Source organism: Echinops telfairi, unplaced genomic scaffold (assembly GCF_000313985.2).
Source record: "Echinops telfairi isolate 266 unplaced genomic scaffold, ASM31398v2 ScPeMD7_18;HRSCAF=68, whole genome shotgun sequence".
Classification (NCBI taxonomy): domain Eukaryota; kingdom Metazoa; phylum Chordata; class Mammalia; order Afrosoricida; family Tenrecidae; genus Echinops; species Echinops telfairi.
In genome coordinates, this window is record NW_022103915.1 from 72067180 (window position 1) to 72094892 (window position 27713).

General features: G+C 39.3%; 1 protein-coding gene across 1 annotated transcript in view; it reads left to right on the forward strand.

Moving 5' to 3' along the window:
* The window catches only part of BAZ1A (bromodomain adjacent to zinc finger domain 1A), an 87018-nt gene that overhangs the window by 21178 nt on the left and 38127 nt on the right, over positions 1–27713 (forward strand). The window contains 9 exon segments of the mRNA XM_045287647.1: positions 3551–3694; positions 12845–12946; positions 14896–14983; positions 17325–17459; positions 19642–19741; positions 20346–20512; positions 23961–24056; positions 24710–24848; positions 26256–26402. Of these exon segments, the coding sequence (XP_045143582.1) occupies positions 3551–3694; positions 12845–12946; positions 14896–14983; positions 17325–17459; positions 19642–19741; positions 20346–20512; positions 23961–24056; positions 24710–24848; positions 26256–26402 (1118 nt within the window).

The window sequence follows — 27713 nt, forward strand, 5'->3', positions numbered from 1 at the left end:
CCCTTGGAATCAGCTCCTCATTTTCCCCTTCCCCTCCCCCTCCCTCCTTTATGAACCCTTGATATTTTATAAGTTATTATTGTTTTTTCATGTCTTGCACTCTCCAATGTCTCCCTGTACCTCGTTTGTTGTCCATCCCCCTGGGAGGGGGTTATAGGTAGGTCATTGTGATCAGTTCCCCCTTTCTCCCCCCACCTTCTCCTTCCCCTCCTGGTATGGCTACTCTCAATATTGGTCCTGAAGAGTTTATCTGTCCTGTATTCCCTGTGATTCCAGCTCTTATCTGTGCCCATGTAAATGCTCTGGTCTAGCCAGATTTGTAAGATAGAATTGGGGTCATGATAGTGAGGGGGAGGAAGCATTAAAGAGCCAGAGGAAAGCTGTATGTTTCATCAGTGCTATACTGCACCCTGACTGGCCCATCTTCTCCCCACGACCCTTCTGTAAGGGGATGTCCAATTGCTTACAGATTGGTTTTGGACCTGCAATTCTTTTGACACCTTTTCCTTTTGCTACAAGTACGGACTTGGTAACTGAGCTTTCTCAAGCGTTACTGTTAGAACAATCACCAGAAAAGTCTCCTTTTTCTGATTTAAGAGCAGATTGAAAAGGACCAAGATGATGGTGTATTTAATTGAGTCTGTACTATAAGTCTCCGAGTGTGAGACTAAGTGAGTAAAAGGTCATGCTGAGCTGCTTTGGAAGCTCTGGGTTACCCACCTAGTGTGTATTTTGTTGGTTCTTAATCCCTGGGGTACTGTGGAACCAGTTTTTGTTACTAGTAGCTGGAGAGACCGTGGTCTTGAGTTTCTAACGGCAATATTAAGCCCAGTTGCTATTTAGTTGATTGAGACTCATGTTGACCCAGTGTGTGCCAGAGTAGAACTACACCCCACAGGGTTTTCAACAGGTCTCTAGGGGCCTTCTCAGGTACCTCTGGGTCGACGTGAACCTCCAACCTTTTGACTTGCAGCAAAGTAGGTTACCATTTGCAGCACCTAGGAGATTGCACTAGGTATAGAGGGATATTAAAGATGTTCTTTTTCTAAAAGAGGCTATAAGCACATACTAGAATGTACATGAATGAAAAAAATGCTGTGATATTGTGACTCTACAAACACTAAATGTACTATTTATTTTTCTAGAATTTTATGATTCTGTTTATATAAGCTGAAAAGTGACTGATAACTGATTTTAAACAAGCCCAATAGCTTACTAGAATGGAAGGAAAGGTAAAACAAGCAAATCTAGATGGCCAAGACTTAGCTCCGTGTGAGGAAAGAGGCCTGGAGAACAGACTGCCTCCAATTTCCCTGCCATCTCCGCTCTCTTGTCTCTGTGGGTTATATCACCTCTCTCTCTGCCCGCCAGCCTCCTCCACGTGGCCACTGAAAGCCCAGTCACCTTACAGATCTCATAATTTTACAGGGACTAAGTTATTACTTGTGGGTAAAAAACTTGAAAATCTTAGCAATGACGTATGGATCCAGCCAAAAAATGCCTGTTCTTGTATCAACTACCTAATTTTGGCCAGGGTCTTAAACGAACGTGGTAGGTCTTGGGGTAGTCATGTGGAAGAGTTGCTCACGAGGGGCCTGTGGAGGCTCTCTGAGGAGAATCTGAGGTATCTTCTGAGAAGAATGAAGTGCCTGGGAAAAAGGACCTGGTGAACGGACAAGCGTCGTGTGGATGTCCACGTTTTTACCAAAACTTGTGGCTATTGTGAGATAAGTAAGTGATCTAAAACCCCCACAAACCAACTTTGCTAATGAGTTGATTCCAACTGACAGCGACCCCATTAGGACAGAGTAGATCTGCCTTGTAGGGTTTCTAAGACTAAATCTTTAGGGACACAGACTGCCACACTTTCTCCCATGAAATGTTGGGGGTGTTTGAACCATCGATCTTTGCTTTAACAATTGAATGCTTAACCACCATGCCACCAAGACTTCTACTAAATGAGTGATACAGTGAGTAAATTACCTACATTTGAACCACTTTTTCTTACAGAATAGGAATTTAGCCCATTCATAGACATTACCAGTATATGCTTAGGATATTCTTAGTTAACAACGTCTTTCTTTGGACTGCCTAAGAGTTGTTGAGGTGCCATTGACTTAATCCCAGCAGTGCTCAGTTACTTTCTGATTTATCTCTTACTATGAGTTGAAATTGATGTGATGGCAGTGGATTTACTTTTCATTCACAGTTTTGTACCTTTGTTTTTAGCAGATTTAATCAGACATACAGTTTAAAAGTACAATTTAAATGGCTTTTAGTATTACAGTTTACAGCCATCACCACTGTGAAGTGTTTAACCAAAGAGCACGTTTCACATCAGATATTGTCACTTCAGATGCCATGTTCAAGTTCGAGGTCTCCAGGGTTTCCCTCACTTCAGAGCATCTGGCCACACACTCAGAGACGACCCTCCAGGTTAGAGTGTGGGGCCCTAGGAAATTAAGAGCAAGAAGAGTTTATAGTTTCTGGAGAGCTGACATTGATACAAAATGCCCTAGATACTGAACTGTATGTCTCTTAGCAGAAGGAGACACAGGAATAAAATTATAATGGAAGAGGTAACAAAGTATAAAATCTGGAAAAGAACCCTTCTGACAGATTAAAATGAGCGGTAATGAAATATTAGGGACTTTCAGTGTTGAGAAGGACACCATGGAGCCCAAGTCAGGATCTTCTCTCTTATGTTCAGATATCAAAAGGCTGGACTTGAGAAGAGAGGATGTTTCAGAAGTCTGCTTTGGGAACCAACAAAAATAATATCAAAATTAAAACAGTTGCCCAGTCATGAGGTTCTGGCCGTGTTTTCATGATAAGTTCTTGGTTTCACAGCAGAAAATAAAGAATTTGGAACAAGAGGGAGAGTGGGGGTGGAGTATGCAGATTGGCACCGTAGAATCAAAGTTAAGGAATATTGTCATTGGGGTGTCTGAAATTGCAGCCCCCCAAAAAATCCAGAGAGAAGGGAGCACAGAGGTAAGAGAAGGCAGCATAGTGGAGGTGAGTTAATGATTGGGATGCTTTCCAAAGATCAGAAATTAGAACAAAAGTTACAGTGAGCATAAGAAATATTACAATTAGGAGAATTTTAAAATTAAACTTTGGATGGCTTGAAAAGCTGTTTTGGCTAAATATGTATAATGAGCTCTTGTTCCATTCTCTTATTTAGTTACTTTAGTCAAGAACTTAATTGCTAAGAATCTTGATAAGTTGGCCTTTAGTTTTGTGTTATAAATTGTTTCTGGCTGCTGCTTACATTGGCCGTTTCAGGTTTTTTAAATTAAGTTTGTTGCATCAGCTGATCATCTACTCACGACATCGGGTCAATTGTGAATCATAGGGACCCTACAAGACCATGTTGAATTTCCCCTTTGGGGTTTTCAAGACTTTACAGGATAAGACAGCCTTCTCTTTCTCCCCAACTGACCACAGTTTCAACAAAGTAAAATTGCTTTTCAGTTATTTGAAATAACCAGACTGATTGTAAAATTTTTAAATGATGTGTATCTTTAATTGTATCCCTTTATTTCAGATTACAGTGTAGAATCTTGGAAGTTCTCCCTCCATCACATCAAAATGGTTTTGCTAATGGGCATGTCAGCAGTGTAGATGGAGAAACTATCATCATCAGCGATAGTGATGATTCAGAAACTCACAGCAATTCTTTTCAAAATGGGTGAGTGATTTTTATTTTCAAGTTTTTTATCATCATCCCATTGAAACAATTTTTTCTGTTACTCTCCTCCATTCCTGTCTAGGGCTATCCTGATATACTGGCTCATCTAAATAATCTGGTTTGATAACAGATTATAACTTTCAAAATTGAAACTATTTAAATTTGTTAACTAATTGACCAGTCAGCTGTTTAAGAGCAATTGAGTCTAATGTTAATTCACTTGTACTTAAACACTTTAGTTTACTTAGATAAATTCTGTATTTCATTTATTAATGTTGATTCACTTTAGAAACTCTGTAACTTCCTAAAATTCAATTATTTGACAACCTGGATCAATTGTGTACTATCAGACAGAACATTCATGTGTATGTGTAAGGGGGACTTAAAACAGTTTGTGGGAAAATTCCATTGTTTTAATTCCATTTTTCCACAACCTCTTTGAAACTCCGGCATAGAGATTGGCACTGTCTGTATGTAATTTAAAATCTCTGCTGAGCCCTCAGCTGATTAAAAGTCCTCGTACATGTTTGCACTCAGTTCCTTCTTCTGTTCGAAGTCTTCAGTGCTCCCTGCGGCCTGTGGGGCATCTCACACTTTAAAACACTCTCTTCAGTCTACATTGTGGCTGTCTTTCCTGTTTCAGGAACCTGCTATTAAGAAATGTCAAGTCATCACTACCCTTAGTACAAAGCAAATTACTCACTGTTGTTTTGTTTTCTGTCACATCGATTCTGACTTACTGAGCAACCTCATTGGATGGAGTCAGCTGTCTCCGATGGTCTTGTACACCGTGTTCTTTACTACAGGCAGAGATGGCAAAGTCTTTTCTCTCTCCGACTCTGATGGATTAAAACCACTGACCCTTTGATCAGCAGTGGAATCCTTCACCTTGTCCCAATCCCAGCTCACCCGCGCTTAATGCCATTGAGACACAGCCGACTCACAGTGACCCTTGAGGACAGGATAGAGCTGCCTCTTGGGGCTTCCAAGATTGTAACTCTACTGGAGTAGAAAACCTCCTCTTTGCACCTGCAGAGTGACAGGTGGTTTAGCAGCCCAATACCTAACCTTGTTATAGGTAGCATCTTGTAGAAGATCTCTATTTGTGAGTCTTACTTGTGCTAATTATAACAGGCTTATCACAAAATGTAATTAGATTTGGGCATAAAAATAACCAGTCATAATCTGTCAAAATATTCTATCCTTTTTCTGGAATATAGTTACCTAGATCCTTGAGGGGGTGTGGGATGAGTAAGCTAGTAAGTGTATTCACAGATATTTTAAAACTGCTTATGAGCCTTCATTATACATGTACATAAAATGGCTAATTGTAGACTGCTCCTGCAGTATACTGAGTTCCCAGGGTACATAGTCATCTTTGGGTCCTTATTCTTTTGACTTATTCCCCTAATTCCTCATTTGAATAGTGAGTTTACTTCTAGGTTTCTCCCCTTGGAAAAAAAAATTTAGATTCTTCTCATGTTTCAGTAGATGGGTTGGGGGGGCGGCGAGGATGCAACAGTGTGAGGCCCTCACATCCATGTGGCAGCACTCGCACATGTCACTCATGTGTTTCTCAGAGCCGGTCTGGAAGGGTAAGATGGCCATATTTGCATTATCACTGCTGAAGAATGGCCTTAGAACATTTGCCCTCATGTTTTGCAAGTTAGACTATGGCAGCACTTTTAGAACTGACCCAAGTGTTCAAAATCACCCCCAAGATTTTTAAAAATAAAACAGTTTGATGCATTTGGGGGAACATATTGATAATTCTTTTTAAAGCCAAATACATCATCAGCAAAAGTTGGAGATTGGGGTTTGACTTTTCCTTTTCCACCCTCCCACCCCCGCCCCCAAGTTTTCTTTCCCAATCCAGCCATTTCTCTGTGCACCATGAGTGACGCCCATTGCCTGCTCTGAGCTGTGCAGTCTTCCTCCCTGCTTTTTTCTAGTTGTTCCTCTCATCGGTCCACACTTGCTGACCCTGAGACTCCTGTCTAACCTTTTGAGAGTTGTTTTCAATTTGACCCCTAGAGAGCTCTTCAAAGAGGATAATGCTCAAGGCAGATCTTGTACTATTGTTTGGTTTGCTAAACTATTGTTTCTTTTTTAAGATGACCTGGGATTCATTTTTGGTTGCAGGTTTAAGGTTTATTTCAGGGCATGGTGTCAGGGCTTAAGCCCCCCTCTGTGGCTCCAGGACACTTTCAGATTTCCTTCTGCATTTTCCACCCTTTGGATCAAGATGCTTTTTTAGAATCTTTGATCAAAATATGAATAATGGTAGCAAGCCACCATTCACTTCTTCCGGTCACATGGCAAGGGAATCCGTTTGTAGAAGTTTGTGGCAATAAGCTACACCTTCCATTTCCTCCTCCTTCCTCTAGTCTTCAAGGTGCATTAAGTCCAACTGTTGTGTCTTGGAGGGCTATTTGTGAGCGTATAAGACTGTAGCACTCTACCACTAGGAGGTAGAACAGAAGCACTAAACACATCATTAGGCCAGCTAACTGAAACCATGACCCTAACTTTATAAGCCAAGGATCCTAATCTCATGAGGGGTTTGGTTGTTAAAAGGCTTTAGATTTTTAGACTATTGCATTTACTCCAAGTGTATTGGATTATTTATCAATCAATCAATCTGAAAGTTGATGGTAGCATCTGATTAAGCTAAGCAGTAGCAGTATATTTACCTCTGGGTCAGCTTTTTTTGTTGGGATTTTGGAGAGTAGGATTGGCGTTCATATTCTAAACATGTTCTAGAACTAAGCTTTTGAAAGAAACTGTTCTTCTCCTCAGAGTCTGCTGTAAGTATACTTGGCAGTCTTGGACATTTTCGTACTCACTGGCTCTTAGAGAGCCTAACATTTACAGAAACTCGGATACCTTTGCCAGTGTTGGGATATTTAGGTCGATGTTATTGTGTCTCAGAGTCCGTTCCAATTCATAGTGACCATGTTTGACAGAGTTGAACTGCCCCATAGAGTTTCCTCCACTGTATAATCTTTTTTTTCCCCCCACTGTATAGTCTTTATGCGAAGAACTCTTTAGGTCTTTTCTCCCATAGAGCCCACTGGTGGATTTGTATTGGCAATCTTTCAGTTAGCAGTTGAGCACTAAATTATGCATCAACAGAGCCCCTTAGGCAGATATTAGTTAGATTAAGATACACCATAAAAAAATTATCTTTACCTGAAAATAGTACACGCAGTAGAAGACATTGGTTTTTTTTGGGGGGTGGTGGTGGTGGTAATTTTCAGAACCATTAGGGAAGCTAATTACTTTGGGAACCTATTGAGGAATACGTGTCTAGTACATATTATAGGCCCTGACTTTCTGCCCTATAATATAATCTGGCTCTGATGTTAACTTATCTAGTTGTTAGTAAGATTATAAAGTCTGAGTAGTATTTTTACAGAAGTAGATCTAATTGTTCGACTAATTATAGTCCAGGTGTGCAAATTTAATGTGTGAGAAATAGGGTAGCATTTTAAAGCTCCAAAAACCATTACCATGAATCCCTTATCTTTGTGAGCTTCAGCACTTGGGGGATTACCATTGTAGACTAATCATGGCAAATGTTACTTAATAGTTTCCCTAAGACAAACCTTTCTTCTAGAAGCATAGGTTTGTTTTATAATATCTATTGTGCTTGTAAAAGTTTTAAAAAATTATTTCTTTGTCAAATTCTGGATAGGATAGAAACAAAAATAATTCCCATTATGATAAAATAAAAATAGAATTAAAGCTTAGACACATAAGTAGGCACATTGAAATATGTAAGTGAGGCAATAGATAATTTTTTCGTAAATAAAAGATTTGTTTGGCGTAATAGGACAACCTGACATAAACATTTTGAGCATAGGGTATTATTGTAACCAGGACTTTGGGTGGCGTTGGGGTTATGAATTGGGCCGCTAACTGCAAGATCTGAAGTTCGAAAGCACCAGGCGCTCCTTGGGTGAAAGGTGGAGCTTTCTACTCCCTTAAAGAGTTACGGTCTTGGAAACTCACAAGGGCAATTCTGCCCTGTCTCTGGAGTCACTATGAGTCAGCATTGACTCGATGGCAGTGAGTTTGTTTTGTTATTGTAGAACTAAAAATGGGTGTGTAGTTGACAAGAATAAAATCAAGCAAAAAGTCAGTCATTGTTGAAATCACTGGAATTAGTCTCAGCTGCTTAGGCCTAATCTTTGGGAAAACAAGGGGAAGTAAATAAATAAATTGGGGGTTCTTTTCTGTGTTACTTTTGAACTTATTATAATAAATCTATATTATATGAAACAGTTCTGTTGATCTCCCATGATTGTACATCTTTGGACAGAATCTAAGAAGTAGTATATTCCATATTGAATTTTTTTATATGTATTATATTAAGTAAATATGTGAGTATGAGTGTATTGCCAATGAAAATAATATTTTAAATTCAATCTACATTATATTTGACTATATGTATAAAATGGCAGTGATTAAATACTAAGCTGATACCTGTTCGGGAAGTATTAAGATAAAACTCTTAAGCCTATTGTCTTTGAGCAAATACTGCTGATTTATTAAAACCCATTTTTCTTGCCCCCTCCCCATTTTAAGAATTCATTTCATTGAAGTTCCCCATCAGTGTTGCTTTTCGAACATTTTTCCATTTGAACTATTCTCTAAAATGGTGCTTCTCAAAACTGCAGCCTTTGACCTCAGTTTGGGGTTGTGAAAATAATAATGAACTTTAGTATAAAATATTAGACTGCATACTATATAATAAATGTGAGTGTTTAAATATATCTCCTGGTTTATGTGGATAGTAGGTATCGATGCAAAGATACTTGCCTACTACGTGGCCTTTCAGCTTGAAATTCAATGGTGTTACTTTACCTGTAAATACTTGTTTTATTTGTGTGATTGTCTAATATGTACTATTAGTGCTTCATTCTTTTACACCTGAATAATATTTCATTATATGTCTGTACCCTACGGCACTGGTGATTTAGTAGTAAAATTCTCAATTCTGGTGCAGGATGTCTAGCGTCAACTCCTAGCCAGTGTGTCTTCGAGTTCAACCACCACTTACCTGCTAGTGGTGGTGTTAAGTTTTGGGGGTGGTTTTCCTCTGTTCTTGCTTCTCTACGTAGAAAGAATTCACATAGCAGAAGTGTGGGTACAAGTGAAAGTAAAACTTCTGATAGCTCATCCTCACAGACAAAAAATGATGGCTCCAGAAAGTGTGGAGGCCACATAGGGAAACAGGGAGAGATTGGGACAGGAGAGGTGGCGGAACCAAATGAGAGCACATCCTATCTTCAGAAAGGGGGAGAGACCCGGGAAGGGGGCGGAGATGGAACCGAAAGAGAGATTTGCGGCCGAGCCTTTGATTTTATGCCCTCCCTCCCTCCCTGACTGGTCTCCCACATGCATTGGTGGATGAGCGCAAGTGTGTGTGTAGCATAGCATTGCTGGCACTTGGAGTGGGCATGCAGATGGGTGCTCTGCAGAGCACTTTTCTCTCTCAGGGTGCCAGTGAAACACAACCTTAAGACTGTCTAATGGCTCACATGCTACTTACCGTGGTCTGCTTCTGAGGGGGCCAGTTCTGACGGCTTCCACAGCTTTACTCGTGAATGGTGGATCCACGCACTCTATCCTGGGTCTTTAATAGCAGTAGGGGTAGGACCTTTCCAGACTGGCTGGAGCTGAGATTTTAGGGACCCATCCGTCTAAGTTTGGATAAGAGCTAGATCTTCAGGAAGACACAAGGTGCACAGTTTTGTTCCCCCTAGGTCTTGGTAAGCCCCTATTGACAGAATGTCTCCTGGCATGGGCTGTTCTTACTGCATGTTGTTGTATGCGGGCACTTCATCTCTACAGCTGGCTTTGTTACAAAGAAGGGTCACCTATGTAAAAAGTTATAAAGGATGACACGGGGCTATTCTGAGACGCAGCAGAGCTACTGGCAGTATGTCCTTCCAGTTCATTTGAGTTGTAAGTGTTGATTAAATTTCTACACAGTGGAGATGACAAGTTATACTACCTAGGTGTTAGGATAGTGCTTGGAGTCTGAGAAGGAGTAGGTGACCCCAGCTAGGAAAAAAAACATCCTGCCATATCCATGCCCAACGGAGGCTCCAGACTGGTAACAGCAGTGGGCCCTCCAGGCTGGGCTGGGCTGCCTCCGCCGTGGATAGCTGTTGGAGACTCACTGACGGCCTGCTCTCCTCTTAGGTCTTTCCCATAGGACAGAGCACTGCTTGGTGGTCAGTGTGTTTACAGTGATAGCATGACCCTCGTGGAGACTATTCTCACTGGGACACTCCTGTGCCCAGGGACCCAAACACTGGTGCACATTGAACTTGGTGCCCAGTGCAGGGATCTTTGGAACCAAGGAAGGCAGTAGATGAGTGCTGATTAGCTATGGTGGCCAGGACCTAGGTATGCCTAGTTTCTGTCCTTGTCTCCTCCTCTTGAGCCTGACCGAGCCTATTGCTCCCCGTCTCTATTGTAGAAAGTGGCATTGGCTACTTTCCATGTACCTGGAGTACCTCTTCAAAGTTCCTGCACTAACTTCTGGAGCTTCTTCCAAATGACTGATGTAGCCCGTATGAGAAACTTTTACTATAATCTTCCTTTCATGTGTGTGGTGTGTTTAATTAGGGCTTTTCTCAGTCAGTCTAAGAAGTATACAGGACTTTACTTAGATTCCTGGTTGATAATTGATTTAGATTAATCGATGGATGGCCTTTTGCAGCCCTGGCTTTAGTCCAGCCTTGATACACCTTATAGTTCTCGCATGCCCACCTTTCAGTGGACTCATTATAAACCCAGGTGGGGGCCCGCCATTTCTCCTACTGGATATTTCTCATTCATCACAGGTAGGTCATCTGCAAGTTTCTTGACCTCCTTTAATTCTCAAAATCTGTCATACTTTGTTGTAGACTTATCATTATATCCTTCCAGGCCACGTCAGAGGCCAAGGGGAGGTGCTAAAAGACATCTCTGCATTGTTCTGGGTTCGCTGAGTAGCTGCCTAGGTCGCTTTTCATGTGCTTGAGTTCAGCTTGGGTGAGAGGTTTGTGAGTCACCCGGGAGCCAGGTTCCACAGCTGTTTCCATTAAAGGTAGAATTTTGGAGGAGCCCTTTTCCTTTTCAGATTTCTTTGGGGTTTGATTTTGTTTCTTTGGTTTGGCTCTTGTGGGTCCAGCTAAGGGAAGGGGGAGGACAGGGGGCAGTGTAGTTGGGCTAGGGGCTGAGGGACTCTTAGCTCCAGGAACTGGGCCCTTTATAGGGTCTATGGTATATTTGGAACAGAGGTCTTTACTGCCCCTCAAGAGGAGAAATTCCTTGACATACAGGGCTTCAGCCCACTTTCCTACCCTCTCCTAGAAAAGCTCTAACTTAAGGTGGGGAGGAAGAGTGTTCCATGCTTTGTTCAGGATACCCATCACCTAGTTTACACTGGGGCCAGGCGGTCTTGTAGAAGAATACTAGTCTTCGCTTTTTCAGTATTTGTGGGTCAGAGCTAGACCAGTTAAGCAGGATACAATGCAGAGATGTTCCCTGAGGAATGGACTCCTGGTTGCCCCTCTAGGAAACAAACAGCAAAAGGTTAGAGAGCCCAGTGTCCTAGGCCTTAACTGAGGTTCCTGTGCCTTGGAACTTGAGGGCCTCAGACAGACATATCTGCCTTTGGCAGTCAGGACTCAGCCTTAGGCCTTTGGCCAAGCCCCAGCTGTCTTCTAGAAAGCAAACCATGCATTAGGGGACCACCAGCTTTTGGGTGGCCTCATACCAGTTTGTGCGGCGTGGAGCAGTTGCCCTCTCAGGGTGCAAAGGACCTGTCTTCTGGCTAAATCTGATTGTGGTCTCCTATTGGGAAATTGGGTCCTTGGCTATGTATTTGTTAACCCAATGAAATTGGAACCAAAGATGTAATCAGCCGGCTATGGGGCAATGTACCGTGTAAAGAGGAAGGAGACACAAGCAGTGCTTACGAAATCTCTTGAGGGGTCTTTGCAATGGCAGGTTCAGCCATTTTCCAGTGACCTGACTTTCCAAATGCTTTTGGGCCTATGCTAGAGCAAAAAAACCCCCAAAATACAAAAACCAGAAACCCCCCACCCACAAGTAATTCTGTGAACTGGAGGCAGGCTATCTGGAGGAACAGGAAAACTAATCCGTTTAGCTCCCATCACACATGGATGAACCAGGGGGTGACTGCTCCTGGGAAAAGGGAGTCCATTTTTGTAATATGACAGTAGAGGATCGTGTCCCTTACTTTAATACACAGAATTTTAGAAAAGCCAGAGGACTGAACAAAGAACACGGGAGGAATGAGTAGACTGGCACCGAGAGACGAATGGATTGAGATTAAACAGCACAGGCCAGTAGCAGTTACGCATGTTGAAGAGATGGCACCCGAGATGGGGGAGGGGAGGTATGCCAGGACAGAGAAGGAAGGTGGCAGACGGACTGGGCAGCAGGAGTGGAGAGCCATCGTAGCTGCATAGGCGACATTCCTTAAAGTATTATCTGGGATGTAGTAGTGACCTAATGATTTGCTGGTTGATTGAATAAATTACAGAAGTTAAAAATATATTCTCGAAGAAAAGAAGTTGGTAGGAGTGGAGGAAGGGATTACATTGGTAATCTTGCTGTCTGGTAAGCATTGGATTACTAACTGCAGGGTCTGTAGTTCAAACTCATCAACAGTTCTGCTCCAGTAAAGACCGTCTCCAAAATCCTGTATAGAGTCGCTATGAGATGGAATTGACTTGATGATCATGGGTTAACAATTCATAAACCAGAGTAAACTACATTGTTTCAACTTTACACAACTGTGAAGAAGAAAGTTTATGAGAAAAACCAAGGGGTCTTTGTTATTCTGCAGATTTATCTAAGTTAAACTGGCTACTACTATTTCCTTACTCAAGGAAAGTTTATTGAATGAGTAAATTAAAATACCTAAAATATAATAGTACAGTATATTCTTTTGACTCAGAATATTGGGGAAATAATATGCTTATAATAAATTATAAGATACTAGCTAAGATAATAAGTACCAGTGCAAGCCTATCACTATTTCTTAGGAAACTATGTTTCCATTTAGAATCTCATGTTTCCAATTAAATTATTAAAACCATCTGTCTTTCTCCTTTTTTTTAGAAAGAAAAAAGATGCAGTTGATCCCTTGTTGTTCAAGTACAGGGTGCAACCCACTAAAAAAGAATTGTATGAGTCTGCTGTTGTTAAAGCAACACAAATTAGGTAAAATTCACTACTTTATCATATTTAAGGTAAAATAAGCTATTTCTGTTAAATTAAGGTCTTATATGAAGGATAAAAATATCTTCGGCAAAACATGAATAGTGTTGCAAGTGATTGCTTCCCTTTTTAAAAAAATAAGCTGTATCTTATGTGCTCATAGACTGATGAATCTGTTAACTCCTAAATTGTGTCTACCGTGGACAGACATTAAGCACAGTCCTATGGAAGGAAGGGTTCCTCAACCGCTCGTAACGCCTGTGTCAAGAAGGTGGCTGCTCCACAGCACTCGGGTGCTGTCCCGCAGGGTGACCACGAGGCACTAACGCTGTGGCTAGGCAGAATACAGAAGGGTATTTTGTATTTCATCGTATTGATTTAATTTTAAATGGCCTCATGTACTGTTGATCAGAGGGAGAGTGTCTATCAATAGTTAACACATTTCTTTCAAAGTTAACTGCATGATGCTGGGGCATAGCAGTATTCAAGCAGAGCTCTTACTGTCATGGAAATGATATTCCAGGAAAATAGTACACGTTTTGGGGAAGGCCATTACTTTTAAAATGTCTGTATTATGTATTCATTCACTCATAGAGTTTGTGACTTGAGTGCACTGAATTAAGTTGAAGCATTTACTTTCTTTCTGGACCCTTTCCAGAAATTGTGGTGGTGGTGGTGGTGGTGGTGGTGGTGGTGGTGGTTGCTGGTGGGTTGCTGTTTTTTAATGGAGGTGAAAGGAGAATATTAAATGATCTGCTTTTAGGGTCTAAATTTAAGTCTCTTTCATATTTCACTAATATATTGGCCAGCATATGAAATTTAAGCACAAAATGATCAAAATCTGGCATTGCCCATGTTCAACTCTGTTTGTAATTTCCATTAGAATGTTAATTATGCGATAGGTTATATCTGGTAGTCTACTGATATATTTTATTATTTTTTAATGTTAATGGTGATATTTGTAGGCATGATCATCTAATTGTCTAAAATTTGGTCTGCTTACTGTAATATATTTTCTTTTAGATTTACTTATTTCTAAATGTCAGAACCTGTAGTATTAAATTAAAATGGTGACGGGAGGTGGAGGGGGTGAGGGGCAAGCCCCCACCCGCTGCTTCTAATACTACCCACGGGTTCGGTAATGCACAATTAAACGGTTGAGATATAAAAGTATTATATTAAAGTCATCGAGAGCATGAGAGAAAATACAATAATGCAGTCAGACACATTACATGGTAGCATTGCTCACCTCAGCCCAGCTTGGTGGTCCACATGGAGAGGGGGGGAAGGGAAGGAGGGCAAGGGAACAAGGGAGAGAGGACTGAAGAGGAGAGGGGGAAGAAGGGGGAGCCAGCAGCAAGGAGGAAGAGAGTCAGAGAGGTCAGAGAGCTCTATATTGCTGACTCACGCCTATATACCTTTTGGGGACATGCCAGCCCACTAATTACAGGTAGAGACATACGTCACAGGGAGGGGTTACACTATAGGGTACACAGTAATGAGGGGGTGGTCTAGGGGGTGGTCTCTGGGTCTCCATAGGAACCATTATCAGTAGGGTGAAAACTCCACCTACAGGAGCCTGTCCATTGTCCTCAGAGGCAGGGAGCAGGCCCACCCCTGTGGTGGGATGAGGCAGCAGTCTGGCAACTGATTGCCCTCAGGGGAGGGAGTGCCTACGCATCTGACCTCCCCCCACAAGAACCTTAGCAACAAAATAGGTCATTTTCATACATGTACTGTGAAAGGGACTTTTTGTTATAAATCCACTCACTTTGATCTTATAATGTTCTATTATTTCTACATAAAAAATTTTTAAATTCTGTACATAAATGTTATTAGATCACTTAATTTTATTTCTTAGACTTGAAATTCAGGTTATGAAATTGCAGAAAGTATGGAGTTTAGGTTGAATTCTTAAATACTAACACTTTCTTCTTCCTTTGCCCCTGTAGTCGGAGAAAACACATGTTTTCCCGTGATAAACTTAAGCTTTTCCTTAAGCAACACTGTGAACCACAAGATGGAGTCATTAAAATTAAGGTAACCAGAATGGTGAAACTTATTTGTTGAAAGAAGGAGTGAATAAAGGATTAATTGCAGTGTTCTAAAATTATAAAACTGCAGGAGTAATGTTTCAGAGCCAGTGTTCAACCTTCTCATAGGTGAGAATAACTGGAAACTGGGGAGGAGGAAAAGGCACCGTAGAGGAGTAACTTTAGCTTTGCACTCGTGTTCTGAATAATAATTTCAAAGAACAGTGTTAAAACCGATCCTCTTGGCTAGATGTGTCATAGACCAATACTAAGCATAACCAACAGAGGGAGAAAATCACCCTGCGACTGCTCATGTTACACATTAAGCCAAAAGTCCAATGGTAAAAGTGAAACTAATTTTTGAAGAGGAAGAAATACTTAACCCATTTTGGGATAGAGTGGCAATATCTAACTAAAACTAATGGGATAGAAAGATAATGTGTATTTCTCACAAAGCAGCTAATGAGATGAAAATAAGATTTGAACATTTCATTGTACGTTAGTTTACACCAAAAAGAAATAAATCATCCAGCTGTTGAATATTTAATAGGAACAAAAGAAAAGAAGCACCAAGATGACACCAATTTGGTCATCTAAATTTATGTAGCCTTAAAAATAGGAGCAGATTTCAGAGGCAAGTGCTAGGGGAAAATACTGTCAGTGAATACGGTGGCGAGCTGAACTAATTCGAGAAGCATCACCTCCCAGCACAGGAACTAGGCAAGTAGACATAAACAGAATCTCAGTAGATGAAAGTTAAAACAAATGATAGAAGACGTATGCAGAAATGTCAAAACTTATAATGAAAGAAACACAAGTTAAAATATTAAGACATATATATAAAGACATATTTTATAAAATGGAAAATAATTGAAAGCAAACCCCCAGAATGCATTATTGCCTTCTTGTCTGGTGAGCTTCGGTTTCTGTAAAACTGCTTGTTACTGTGTAGAACTCTCAGACCTTTACTTCTAAAAAAAATTATTATTAAATAGCATATATATTTACTTGATAAGAAAAGCATATGTAAATGAAAATATAATGTGTAAAGGAATGTATACATGCTTTTAATGTATTCACAGAAATGTAATATGTTAAAGAATATTTAAATCATGTTCTACTTGTGGCATCGATTATCAGATTGCCAGGTAACAGTTATGCATACATCGTTGTGATAAACAGAGCAACGGCTGGTGCTTAGTAGGTAGTCAGCAGATATAGGACTATCTAACTGAGCATATATCTGAAAAAGCCAGGTGGCAATTTTCCTAATTTAGAGTAGGTAAAGGACATCAGGTATTACACAAATATGGAATAGTGTAGCTTAATAACTAAAAATGAAAGGCATAGTAAACGTTTTTCACTTGAGTACAATAGATTTATTAATGAATCTTCTGGGATATTTGCACACACATACAAGCACATATAATCCAAAAACGACAGCAGAGTTTGGTGCCTGCTATTGGTGAGCATTGACGATTGTTAGTAGTACCAATATGAACCTGAAGATGTTTATTGTGTGTGTGTCTGTGAGAATAAGGACCTTTGGAAATTAGTGCAGTAAAGTCTCTCTTAACCCTTTTTAAGTATTAAAAAAAGCCACCGATGTGCTTCTGTACATAGTGATGGGTAGTTCTGTGCTCTTAGTGGCTATGTGGGATTATAGATTATCGTATTTATGGACGTGCTTTGATATAAAATATTAACAGCTACTTGATTTATTGTAATAGATTTACTATAAAGTTTTCCATATTTTGTTAGTAATTTAACATTTTATGCCATTTTCTGTATATTTCTTGAAATGTATGAATGAAGAAGAGTGATAATCTTGGTCATTGAAAAAATATCTTAAGAATTGCTAATCAAAAATAAAAATTCAAGATTGGACTATAGATGAAAGATGTGGACAAGTTGTGGATACAAACTAAGTGGAGGAACTCTTGGGCTATCACTACAAACTAGAGAGGAAAAATCTAAATATTCGGTATTTGGGAAATGGTTGGGCCAAATAGGAATATATTGGGTTACTCCAGCAGACCTTTTAATGGCAAATATATTGACATGCATGTCATTTTTTAGTAGTTCTAGATTCAAAAATGATAAACTCTCTTGAGATTCTTTGTGGTGAAGTAATTGTTTGAATTGAGACTTTCTTTCTGGTAAGCTGATTACTGTAAATAGTTTTTTAAAAGTCCGAGTGAACCAACCAGACTTTGTCACTACATAATAGTGCGTACCATTCCAATGCTTTGAGCTGGCCTTTAATGATGTCGTCTTACTTGTTAGAGTGAATCCGTGTACAGTGTACTCATGTGTTGTTATTGTGCCCTGTGTTTTTTTTTATGAAGGCCTCCACTCTTTCATTATATAAAATAGAAGAACAAGATTTTTCTTATTTCTTCCCTGATGATCCACCCACGTTTATCTTTAGTCCTACTAGCAGAAGAAGAGGCAGACCTCCCAAAAGAATATCTTTTAGTCAGGTAAGTAGGGGATAGATAAAAACTACATTTAGTTGGTTCTCAAATTGTATTCAAAATCAAGAGCAATGTTTTCCTTTATTCCCATAGCTCAGAGGAATCAACTTTCTTTTTAAAAACATGGGTGTACTCTGTAGATTAACTGCCTAGCAGTGAGCCTTGTAAAAGTTTCAGGTATGAATTAGACATTAGCCTCTCGTGAGATGGGTTTTATACCAAGGCAAAAACACAGACAAGTAAGCAATTACTGAAATGTATGGCACGGTAGAATTTAGGGGCTGAATTATGAAAGAGCAATCAATTTTAATTAAGGGAGATGATAGAGGGCTTTCAGAAAGCAATAATGCAAAAAAAAAGCAATAATGCTTGAACTGGAGAAAATAGAAGATTTCTGGTGATGAGATAAAGAAATAGGAAAAGCATTAAGACAGAAGACAACACCACAAAGTTTATAAGGAGCTCATTTTTATGACATCAATGAGTAGAGTAGAATAAACCCAGACCTGTTGCTGTCATCTCAGTTCCAGTTCACAGTGACCCTGTAAGTACATAACAGGAGTATCATGGAAAATGAGGCCAAGCATTCTGTAGTTATTCTTGGGACCCCCTTAATTTCTTTGTACAAGAAAACAATACTGAAATGGCCTTCACATTAAAATGTGCTTTCCATAAACAAATGTAACTTGCTTAAACCTATTTGTCTCACCTAGAAACTGAAAATAGACTTTAACCCCAAAATGGTGACCTTAATCCCAGCAAATGGCAAGGCACTGATTCAACGTTCATATATAATGAATGAAGCCTTAGAATGCAAAGTAAATCGTCCCAAAAGAAAATTATGAAAAGAGGAGCTGATGTCAAGGGCTCAAGTGGAAAGAAAATGATTTGAAAATGATGATGGCAACATATGGACAAATGTGCTTGACACAATGGATGTCTTTATGGATTGTGACAAGAGTTGTAAGAGCCCCCAATAAAATGATTTTTAAAAAGTAAAAAATAAACTATGAAAATGCTTGTATTAGAGTGAGATGGACAATATAGATCAGGTGTTCTCTGTTTTCTTCTCACTTCCCAATTTAACATCTCCAAACCCTTAACAGAGGAACCCTGGTGGTAGAGTGGTTACAAGTTGGGCTGCCAGCCACCAAGTCAGCAGTTCAAAAGCACCAGTCACTCCACGGGAGAAAGATGGGGCTTTCTACTCATAAAGAACTGCCCAGTGGGGCCGTTCTACCACATCCTATAGGGTCTCTAGGAGTCAGAATTGACACTCTGGCAATCAGGAATCTCTCCAAGCCCCCACCCACCCCTCCCTTATGTCACCCCCATTTCCCAATTCAAGGAACAGAGAGACTGACAATTTCTGGTGTTCACCAAACTGATGTAACTAATGTACAGGAAGCAAGGAAGCAAGTCTTTTAAAAATCTCTTCCAGGATCTCGTTCCTCTCTTTTTTCTGTTGCCCTTGGGGCACACTTAAAAAATTTTCTGTCCCAAATGAAGCTTGTTTCACTCTTATACATAATTTTCAGTGTAATAAATGGGTTTGCTTTCTTTTGTATTTCTATTTTCTGCACCATGTGGTCAATACAGTGCCTGGCCCATGCTAGGTATTCATATTTTCAAATGAATTATGCTTTATTACATTGAAAATATAAAGAGGTAATAATATCATAAGCAAGATAGAGACATTATTCTCATAAGAAATAAAATGAAAATAAATGTAAGCATTGTTTTATATTGGCTGCAAGAATGTTTGTGGCATGTCTTTCCCCTGCTTCTTTAGTGCTTTATTTACACCATCTAGTTGGTAAGCTAATTGGAAGATTTATTTTTCTTTCTGTAGCGCACATTTTAAAATCATGTCCTCTCCCCCATGGTCCCTCCATACACACCCTTTTCCCCTGCCTTTCTTCTGTCTTGTCTAGACGTCTCTCAGTTATTTGTTCTGGGAAGTTCTTGTACTAATTTGTAGAACTTTAGAATTAATTGATGTTCAATTTGTTGTTAAAATTGGAGTTATGGATAGGTTCAGATATGTTTTAGTTTACCTTTTATGCGTTACTGTCTTAGTATAAAGGACATGTATTGATGTAGGCATATATATTTTTTTACTGGACAAGAAAGATTAGCAGTTTGTAGATGTGGTTCTACAACTTTAGCTTCTTGGTTTGTTTCTCAGGAGGAGATCATTGCTAATAAGCCAGCTGTTCCAGGATATAGGAGCAAAGCTAATAAAGAAAGGGACAAAACTATAAAACAAGAAGAGATGAAGTCATTGGGTAAGTCTCAACATTCTCCAAATGTGGTTTAACTATAAGAAAGGACATTAATTTTTACTGGTGCTAGGTGGGGTATGTTTCTAAAATTAAATATTCCTGGTTTATTGTTTTTATGTAATTAGCCTTTTTCCCCTCAGATAATTCTTTTAAGATAATTGAGACCTGTTCATCTCTTACGGTGTTATTTCAAAGCATAGCATATCCCCATTAAATTGATACAATGCTAAAGTCAACACAAGTTGGTGTTTCCAAGGCTTGCAAACTATTAGAAGCCATCACTGTTTCCTAAATGTGAGTGAACCGATTGATCATTTGGAATATTTTAAAATGAAGATTCAAAATTAGTAGTTCTGGGTGAGGGATGAGGTTCTGCATTTCTAACAAGGGGGCAGCTCACTGCTGGGCCAAGCTTTGAGTAGTAGGGCTCTCAGAGCTTCCCAGTGCAGCGCCCTATACCTAGCCAACTTGCTGTTCTTGTTTCAGTTAGCTGCTGGAACGAGGAAAATTCCAACCACTGTTAATCTACTCATCTCATTTAATATCAAAATATTTTAGGTAGTTTTTTGGTTATATTAACAAAGCCAATATTGTTTGACCTCTACAGCTTCTGAAAAGGCTAAATTAAAAAGAGAAAAAGCAGATGCCCTGGAAGCAAGAAAGAAAGAAAAGGAAGATAAAGAGAAAAAGAGGGAAGAATTGAAAAAAATTGTTGAAGAAGAGAGATTAAAGAAGAAAGAAGAAAAAGAAAGACTTAAAATAGAAAGAGAAAAGGTACTCATTTGAATATGATAGCTTCTTATATTCAACTTAAATTAAATTTCAACAGCCTTTCCTTTCATTCAAAGGTAGAGTTATGCGTAGACCGCTGATAAACAGCATTGGTTTCTCTTCTTGAAAAATCTAATGAATTAAGCTTCAAAATGGATCTCCAAAGGGTTACCCCCCAAAATGGAAAAAACCTTCACTGGGCGGATCTTTCTTAGTATGCATTTTTTCCCTTTAGGCGAACAACTCCCTGTGAGTTAGTGCATCCAGTGGTATCACCTGGGAAGGTTCTCTCTGGTCACAGTGAATTTTTTCTTAAAAGCAGTTTCGCACAAACCTCGTTTTTTGTGATGGCCAATTTAAGAGTACAGCATGTGGCTGTGAAATTTTGTTTCTTGTGGCATGGGAGGTGTGGGTGTGGATAACTGCAGAAAGTGTGATGTTGAACCCAGCTTATAAGGACAGTACTAGGGGAATAACTCAAGTGGATGAGTCTCTCATTTCAAAAAAGGTGAAATGTTGATTGATGACAAACCTTGTTCTGGACCTCCTGTCAGCTTCTGAACAGAGGAAAATGGCCTACTCATACTGCATTTGGAGTTTGTTCTACCAGGTCAGACTGATAATCAAACTTTCTATTTGGAGGTTCTGGAAAGATTGCACAACAGTATATGACAAAAAAGGCCTGCTTTGTGGCAGATGGAGGACTGGTTTTATCACCACAACAATGGACCTGCTCACGCAGCCAAGTCAGTGCAACAGTTTTTGGTAAAAAAAACCAGCACGCCTTTCTTGCCCCTCACACCTTACTCCCCTAACCTCTCTCCTTGCAATTTCTTTTTGTTTCCTCAAATGAAGAGGGATATGAAAGGACAGCAATTTGACAATGTAGGACAGGTGAAGAAAAAAATGAGGGAGGTGCTGTCAACCATCCAAACAGATAAGTTTGGAAAATGTCTCCCAAGAATGGAATCTCAGATTTGACAAATGTTTTAAGTGTAATGAAGAGTACTTTGAAGTTGATGAGGTTGTTTTATAAAAAAATTTAAATACATAACTTTTGGGGAAAATTCTGGGGTTTTTTGGGTACCCCCTCATATATACTTTTATACTTCTTTTAAAATGCAATTCTAAAAATTAGGAATTATTACTTAGACTTCCAAATTTAGACGGTGGTATGTGTATGAGGTAGTTTATTGTGCCAGCCTGGCTGATAAACGCAGGTGGGATTGACTGAAGGGCAGAGAGATAAATGGCTTGGTGAACCTTGCCTTTCTTGTCTCTCGCTCTGTGATCATCGGACCAGTGTGCAGCTGCCTTGCTTGTTCAGTGCCTCAATTTAATGGCTACACTGCCTGTGGGACGCCTAACCTGTGGACTGTGTCGCTGTAAGTTGAGGTCCCTTTAAGACTTCTCTGGAGCTGGGGACTGGCAGTTGGCGACCTGCCTTGTGATTGGCTGCTGTGCTGACATAGCCTAGCTCTCTCTACAAATAGAGGAAGATCTGGCATCAGATAGAGACTGGAAGGACTGCTAGTCTCTCAACTTTCTCTCAGGGACGTGAGTTGCACTAAGCCATTTGTAGTGCTTTCTAATTTAGCTGTTTATTTCTTGTTTTGTATATTTATCTGTATATGATTTAACAGTTCATTTCTCGTTATATATCTAATTATCTTTATAAATAAATATACTAAATTATCAGGAATTTGGTTTTATCTCTCTAGAGAACCCTAACAGTGTAAAACTTTTAAAGATAAAATACGTGGTTAAAATTAGAATGGATTGTTTTGCAGAGGAACCCTGGTGGTGTGCTGGTTCCCATTTGGCTGCTAACCCCAAGGTCAGCAGTTTGAAACCGTCAGTGAGTTTGGCTTTCGGTTTTATAATAATGTGGTGTTTCAGCAAATCTTGATTATCATCTTCCTTAAGAGACTCCTACAGCTGGTTACTAGGCTTTCTCCAAAGCCCTTTTACAGGTTTCTGTGCGTATTCACAGGTACTGCAAAGCAAGGAGGATGGGAAAATATAATACATATTTACTTCAGAAAATATAGAGAGGTGTACCAAACACTACTGTATTACTATTTCACCCTCTGTGTGTCTCCAGGCTGTTGCAGGTTCAAATTAGTTTTGAAAAAAATAAATGTATTGAAAATATAAGGTGAAGATTTCATTTTAGGCAAGTCTAATCATTTTTCCCTTTGTCAGTTCTAATTGATAGGAAGCAAAGAGAGGGCTGATGTAGGCAAACATGAATTGCATTTGACCTTGAACAACATTGAGGTTACGAAAATCCTGTGGGTGTATGGATTGTGATAAGAGCTGTATGAGCCCCCCAATAAAATTTTAAAGAAAGAAAGAAAGAAAATCCATGTGTAACTTTTGACTCCCCGAAAACTTAACTAATAATAGTCTGTGATTGTTGACTCAGAATAACATACTTTATTTTGCAAAATAAAATATTTTGTGCAGTTTGGGGGCCCGTGGACTACCTGCAGCAATAGTTTCACAAATTTCCTTTTTTTTATGATGGTCCTTACACTGGATTCATTTATCTTGAAGTGGCAGGAAGCAGCAGCTGCGGTGCTCAGTCTACAGTCCATATCAAGCAATTCAGCTTTTTCTTACAATGCTATGACTTTGCTTCTTGGGAAGCGCTTCCAGCATCGCCAGTGGCACAAGTATGGGTCCCCTGGTATTATTCAGGCCTTACAGTATTGCTCTCAATATGAAAATACTCAAGAACTGAAAGAGATCACTTTTTACTGTAATAGTTACTAGAGAGACCAAACACTCAAGCAGAAGATGATTAACTTCATGACATTTAAAAGAGAAAGTCCTTATATTAAGAGGAGATCCACACAATTCAAATCCCTGTTACTCAAGAGTCAAGTGTAATGTTAGTGTAATGTTCACTCAGAAGCTCCTGTGTGCCAGGCATTTTCCTTCTTTGTAACCATTCTGTCAGATAGGTATTGTTGTTATGAAGGCTGACTAAAACACACAATGCTGAATCCGAGTCCCAGAGCTTTGTGGTACTGATGCTGCTCGTTTGGAGACCACACTAGCAACCATGGATTTAGACCAGCGTTTCCCAAAGGGGATTATACTGCCCTGGGGGGCAAGGCTGGGACACTGGAACTTTCCAGGAAGACTGGAGAAGCAGATAGTACCTATATGCTATCCTGGATTATGGCCTATAGTCCAAAAGTTTTTAATTGCCAGGGGGCACTGAGTAATTTTTATTTTCCTGAAATGAGGTCAGTAGGCCAAATAAGTTTGAGAACCTGTGATTTAGAATAACAGCCTCAAGAAGCCAACAAGTAGACAGGTAAATGAAACTAATCTATCGATGAAGATAAGAAATGAGACCACAAAAGTAAATATCTCTGCCATTTACTATGTGAAGAATTTCTTTAAAAGTTTTGTAAGAGTTTTTATTAACCTGTCTTAGGAAAGAGAGAAGTTACGTGAAGAAAAGCGAAAATACATGGAACATTTAAAGCAGTGGAGTAAACCTAGAGAAGATATGGAATGTGATGATCTTAAGGTACTAGCATGTTGTGGTATTAGTCAAGCACTTGTTCTGTATGTACTTAATGGCTTTACTGATGAAACTTCCCGTCCCTTTTTCTTCAGACTTAACTGAGAGAAAATAAGCTGATTAAGTTAATATTCAATATTGGAATAACAGGCTTTGATAATGATTCTTATTCTGCAGCAATAAAGGACCATTTTGTGTGATTCTTGGTAGTTCAATAAGCACCCAAGGATGTGCTAAGTAAGAAGTCTGCCTTCCTCTGTATATGACTACCATCTCCAAACCAAACTCATCTATGTCCACGTGTAGAATCATTTCTAAAGCAGTAGATTATGGGCCAATTCTATTCTCTATCTAGAGATAATATTGGAAAGTTTAGCACAGCTAATGCTTTGACCGTAGAATATACATTAAGAGCCCCTAATAGTAATGCAGTCGTAGATACCCTTCAGCCTAAAGTTATACTTCGTTTGAGAAAGGGGAAAGTCACCAGGGATTTAGTAAAGTTGGAATAAAGCCAAGACAACTATAATTTTTAAAGTTTGAAGGTAGTATTGATAAACATTTAGGATTAAGAACCACTAATTTACATGGACTCATCTTTATTAAGTAAAGAATCTATTTTGTCTAACTTGTGAGATTTCTTTTCCTTGGTTTTGTAGGAACTTCCAGAACCGACTCCAGTGAAAACTAGACTGCCTCCTGAAATCTTTGGTGATGCTCTTATGGTTTTGGAGTTTCTTCATGCATTTGGAGAACTCTTTGACCTTCAAGATGAGTTTCCTGAGGGAGTCACTCTAGGCAAGTGTCTCAGTTACTACTATTGCTGTGTGGCCTCAAAGAGCTAAATTATCTCAAAGTTCTGCAGGTAACAGCTTTCCAGTTCTTTCTTAGGGTCCCTGTGAGTTACCGTTAAAAAAGTGGCTGGGCATGGAGCCAACTGAAGGCTTGACTAGCAAGATGTTCAAGATGGGTTCTTATCACGGGTGTCTGGTGTCTTGGTGCTCCCCTGTGTAGCCAGCAGAAGAGCCGGCACTTCTTATATAACGGCAGAGGGCTACAAGAGCACAAGCTGTCAGCCCTCTTGAAGAACAGTCTAGAAGGACCCAGCACCCTCTCACAATTTCCCATTGGGCAGCACAGCTACAGGCCAGCCCAGATTCAAGAGGGTGAAGGAGTAGATCTCACTTCTTGAAAGAGGTGTGATATATGAGTGCAAAAAGATTAGAATTTATGCCGGTCATATTTGGAGAGAAGTTATTCCTACCTTTTATTTGTAGATTAGTTTTGCCTGTGTACTTGCATACTTTTACTTTGTATGAACATCATTTATAAGAGAATTAAATTAGTATGAGGAAGAACTAAGATCACATTTTAGATCTTTAGGTGCCAAATAGCAAACTCCGTTTCTTATGATCTGTGTACCCATTGCCAGCAAGTCAATTCCCACTCATGAAAGATTTCTGAGACACCCATCTCTACGGGAGCAGACAGCCTCTTCTTTCACCATGGAGCGCCTGGTAGGCTTCAACGACCAACCTTGCAGTTCGCAGGCCAGAGTCTAACCCGCAGTCCCACCAGGCCTCCTGTAAGACCCTTGACGAGAGGCTCAAAAGACAGAATTAGCAGATCACTCATAGGTTTATAAGAGTCTATTCTTCAGGAAGCTTCACAGTCTCTCTGTTTCTCTTTGTGAGCCAGGTACCTTAACAGACGAAGAGGGTCTAAATAAAACTGGTTTAGGTAAGCTAAGGTAGAAGCTTAGGTAGAATGAAGTTTGAGTTAGAACTTTTTGCTGACTATTACCTCCTGCCGTACTATTGGTTCAATTGTATGTCCCACGTATCTCTCAGAAGTAGAGTGCCAGTGGTTTCTGAAATCTTTGCATTGCTAATCATATTAGAATACACTTTTAAATGTGCCCCACTTTAAATATTAACTGTAAACTTAGATGGGAAAAATTGGTCTACTAAGACTATTTCGACTTTCTTGAATGTGATGATTTTGGCTTATGATTTTATTTACTGTGATTATTACCAGTTGGTTTTTAACTTTTATGTTAGCTACTACTTGTTCTATTTTCATTAAATGGGCATTTAAAAATATATACAGAGGCTATTGATTAAATAAATGTTTGTTAATCCAATGGAGTTGTTTTTATAGTATGTGAACAGAACTTTAAATTCATTTTAAACATTTTATTCACAGAAGTGTTAGAGGAAGCTCTTGTAGGAAATGACAGTGAAGGCCCACTATGTGAATTGCTTTTTTTCTTCCTGACTGCCATCTTCCAGGCGATAGCTGAAGAAGAAGAGGAAGTAGCCAAAGAGCAAATAACTGATGCTGACACCAAAGGTCAGAGTTCAAAGTATTGTTGATTGAACTGAGAGTAGCTTTCTAGCTTTGAAGGGTATGTTTAAAATAGAGTTGTTGGGTCTCATTTCTGAGTCATTTACCAACAACCTGTTAGGAGTTGTTTTTAAACCTTTGGTTTTTATGCAGCTTGTGTGATTGATGACCTTAAGGATCTCACACTGTCCCAGCCCTATCACCTGGATGGCCCTGCTGCCATCTCAGTTAAGACCGTCAAACAAGACCGTGTGTGTGTGTGTGTGTGTGTGTGTGTGTGTGTGTGTGTGGCAAAAAATCGTGTCAAAAACAAACACGAACAGCCATTTTACAAAAACAAAGATAGAAGGGTAAATATATATTTATGAAATATGTAACGATCCTCTAAGAAGACAGGTACCAGCATTAAAGATTAAATTTCTAAGTCAGTGTATAGCAAATATTCCTTCTCTTACCTATTAGGTTATGTTAATAAAGAATAAAAGTATAGACTCATTGATCAGGTTTTGCTTAACTCACAATTTTTTTTCTTTTTAAAAAAAATATTTTTATTGGGTCTCAGCTTTTTTTTTTTTTTTTTAATCGTTTTATTAGGGGCTCATAATCATAATCCATCCATACATCAATTGTGTAAAGCACATTTGTACATTCATTGCCCTCATCATTCTCAAAACATTTCCTCTCCACTTAAGCCCCTGGCCTCAGGTCCTCACATTTTTTCCCTCCCTCCCCGCCCCCCCTCCTAATTCACAATTTCAATATGAATTTTGCCATTTTCGAAGTCTTGATTTTTAAAAAAGGTGATAAATTGTGTTGGAAAATCAGCTAGTGTTGAGCTGATATCAAAAGCTCAATAGAAAGTAAATATCTAGAAAATGATGATGGCAACATATGTACAAATATGCCTGATACATTTGATGTATGGATTGCAATAAGAGTTGTAAGAGCCCCCAATAAAATGATCTTTTAATTTAAAAAATCAGCTAGTGTTAGGGGGGATCTAAATGACTATTGGTTTTTCCTATTACATTTTTTGTCCATGCTTTGATCATAATTTTTATATCTCTGCTCCTGAACAGAACTGTCTTACACAACAGTCTATCTCTGAATAAATATTGGTCACTTTGTTATTAGCAGCACATTTTTACATGGTTATTTTAGACTTGATAAGGGCCCGAGATGCTTTCCTTGCATCTAGCTTCATTTTTTTTCCTCCCTTTTCTGCAACAAAAAAATTCCCCACTATCTTACTGAGAAGAATTGAATTTTCATAAGCAAATCAATACTCTTGTACTTCTTTTTTAGCTGGTCATATAA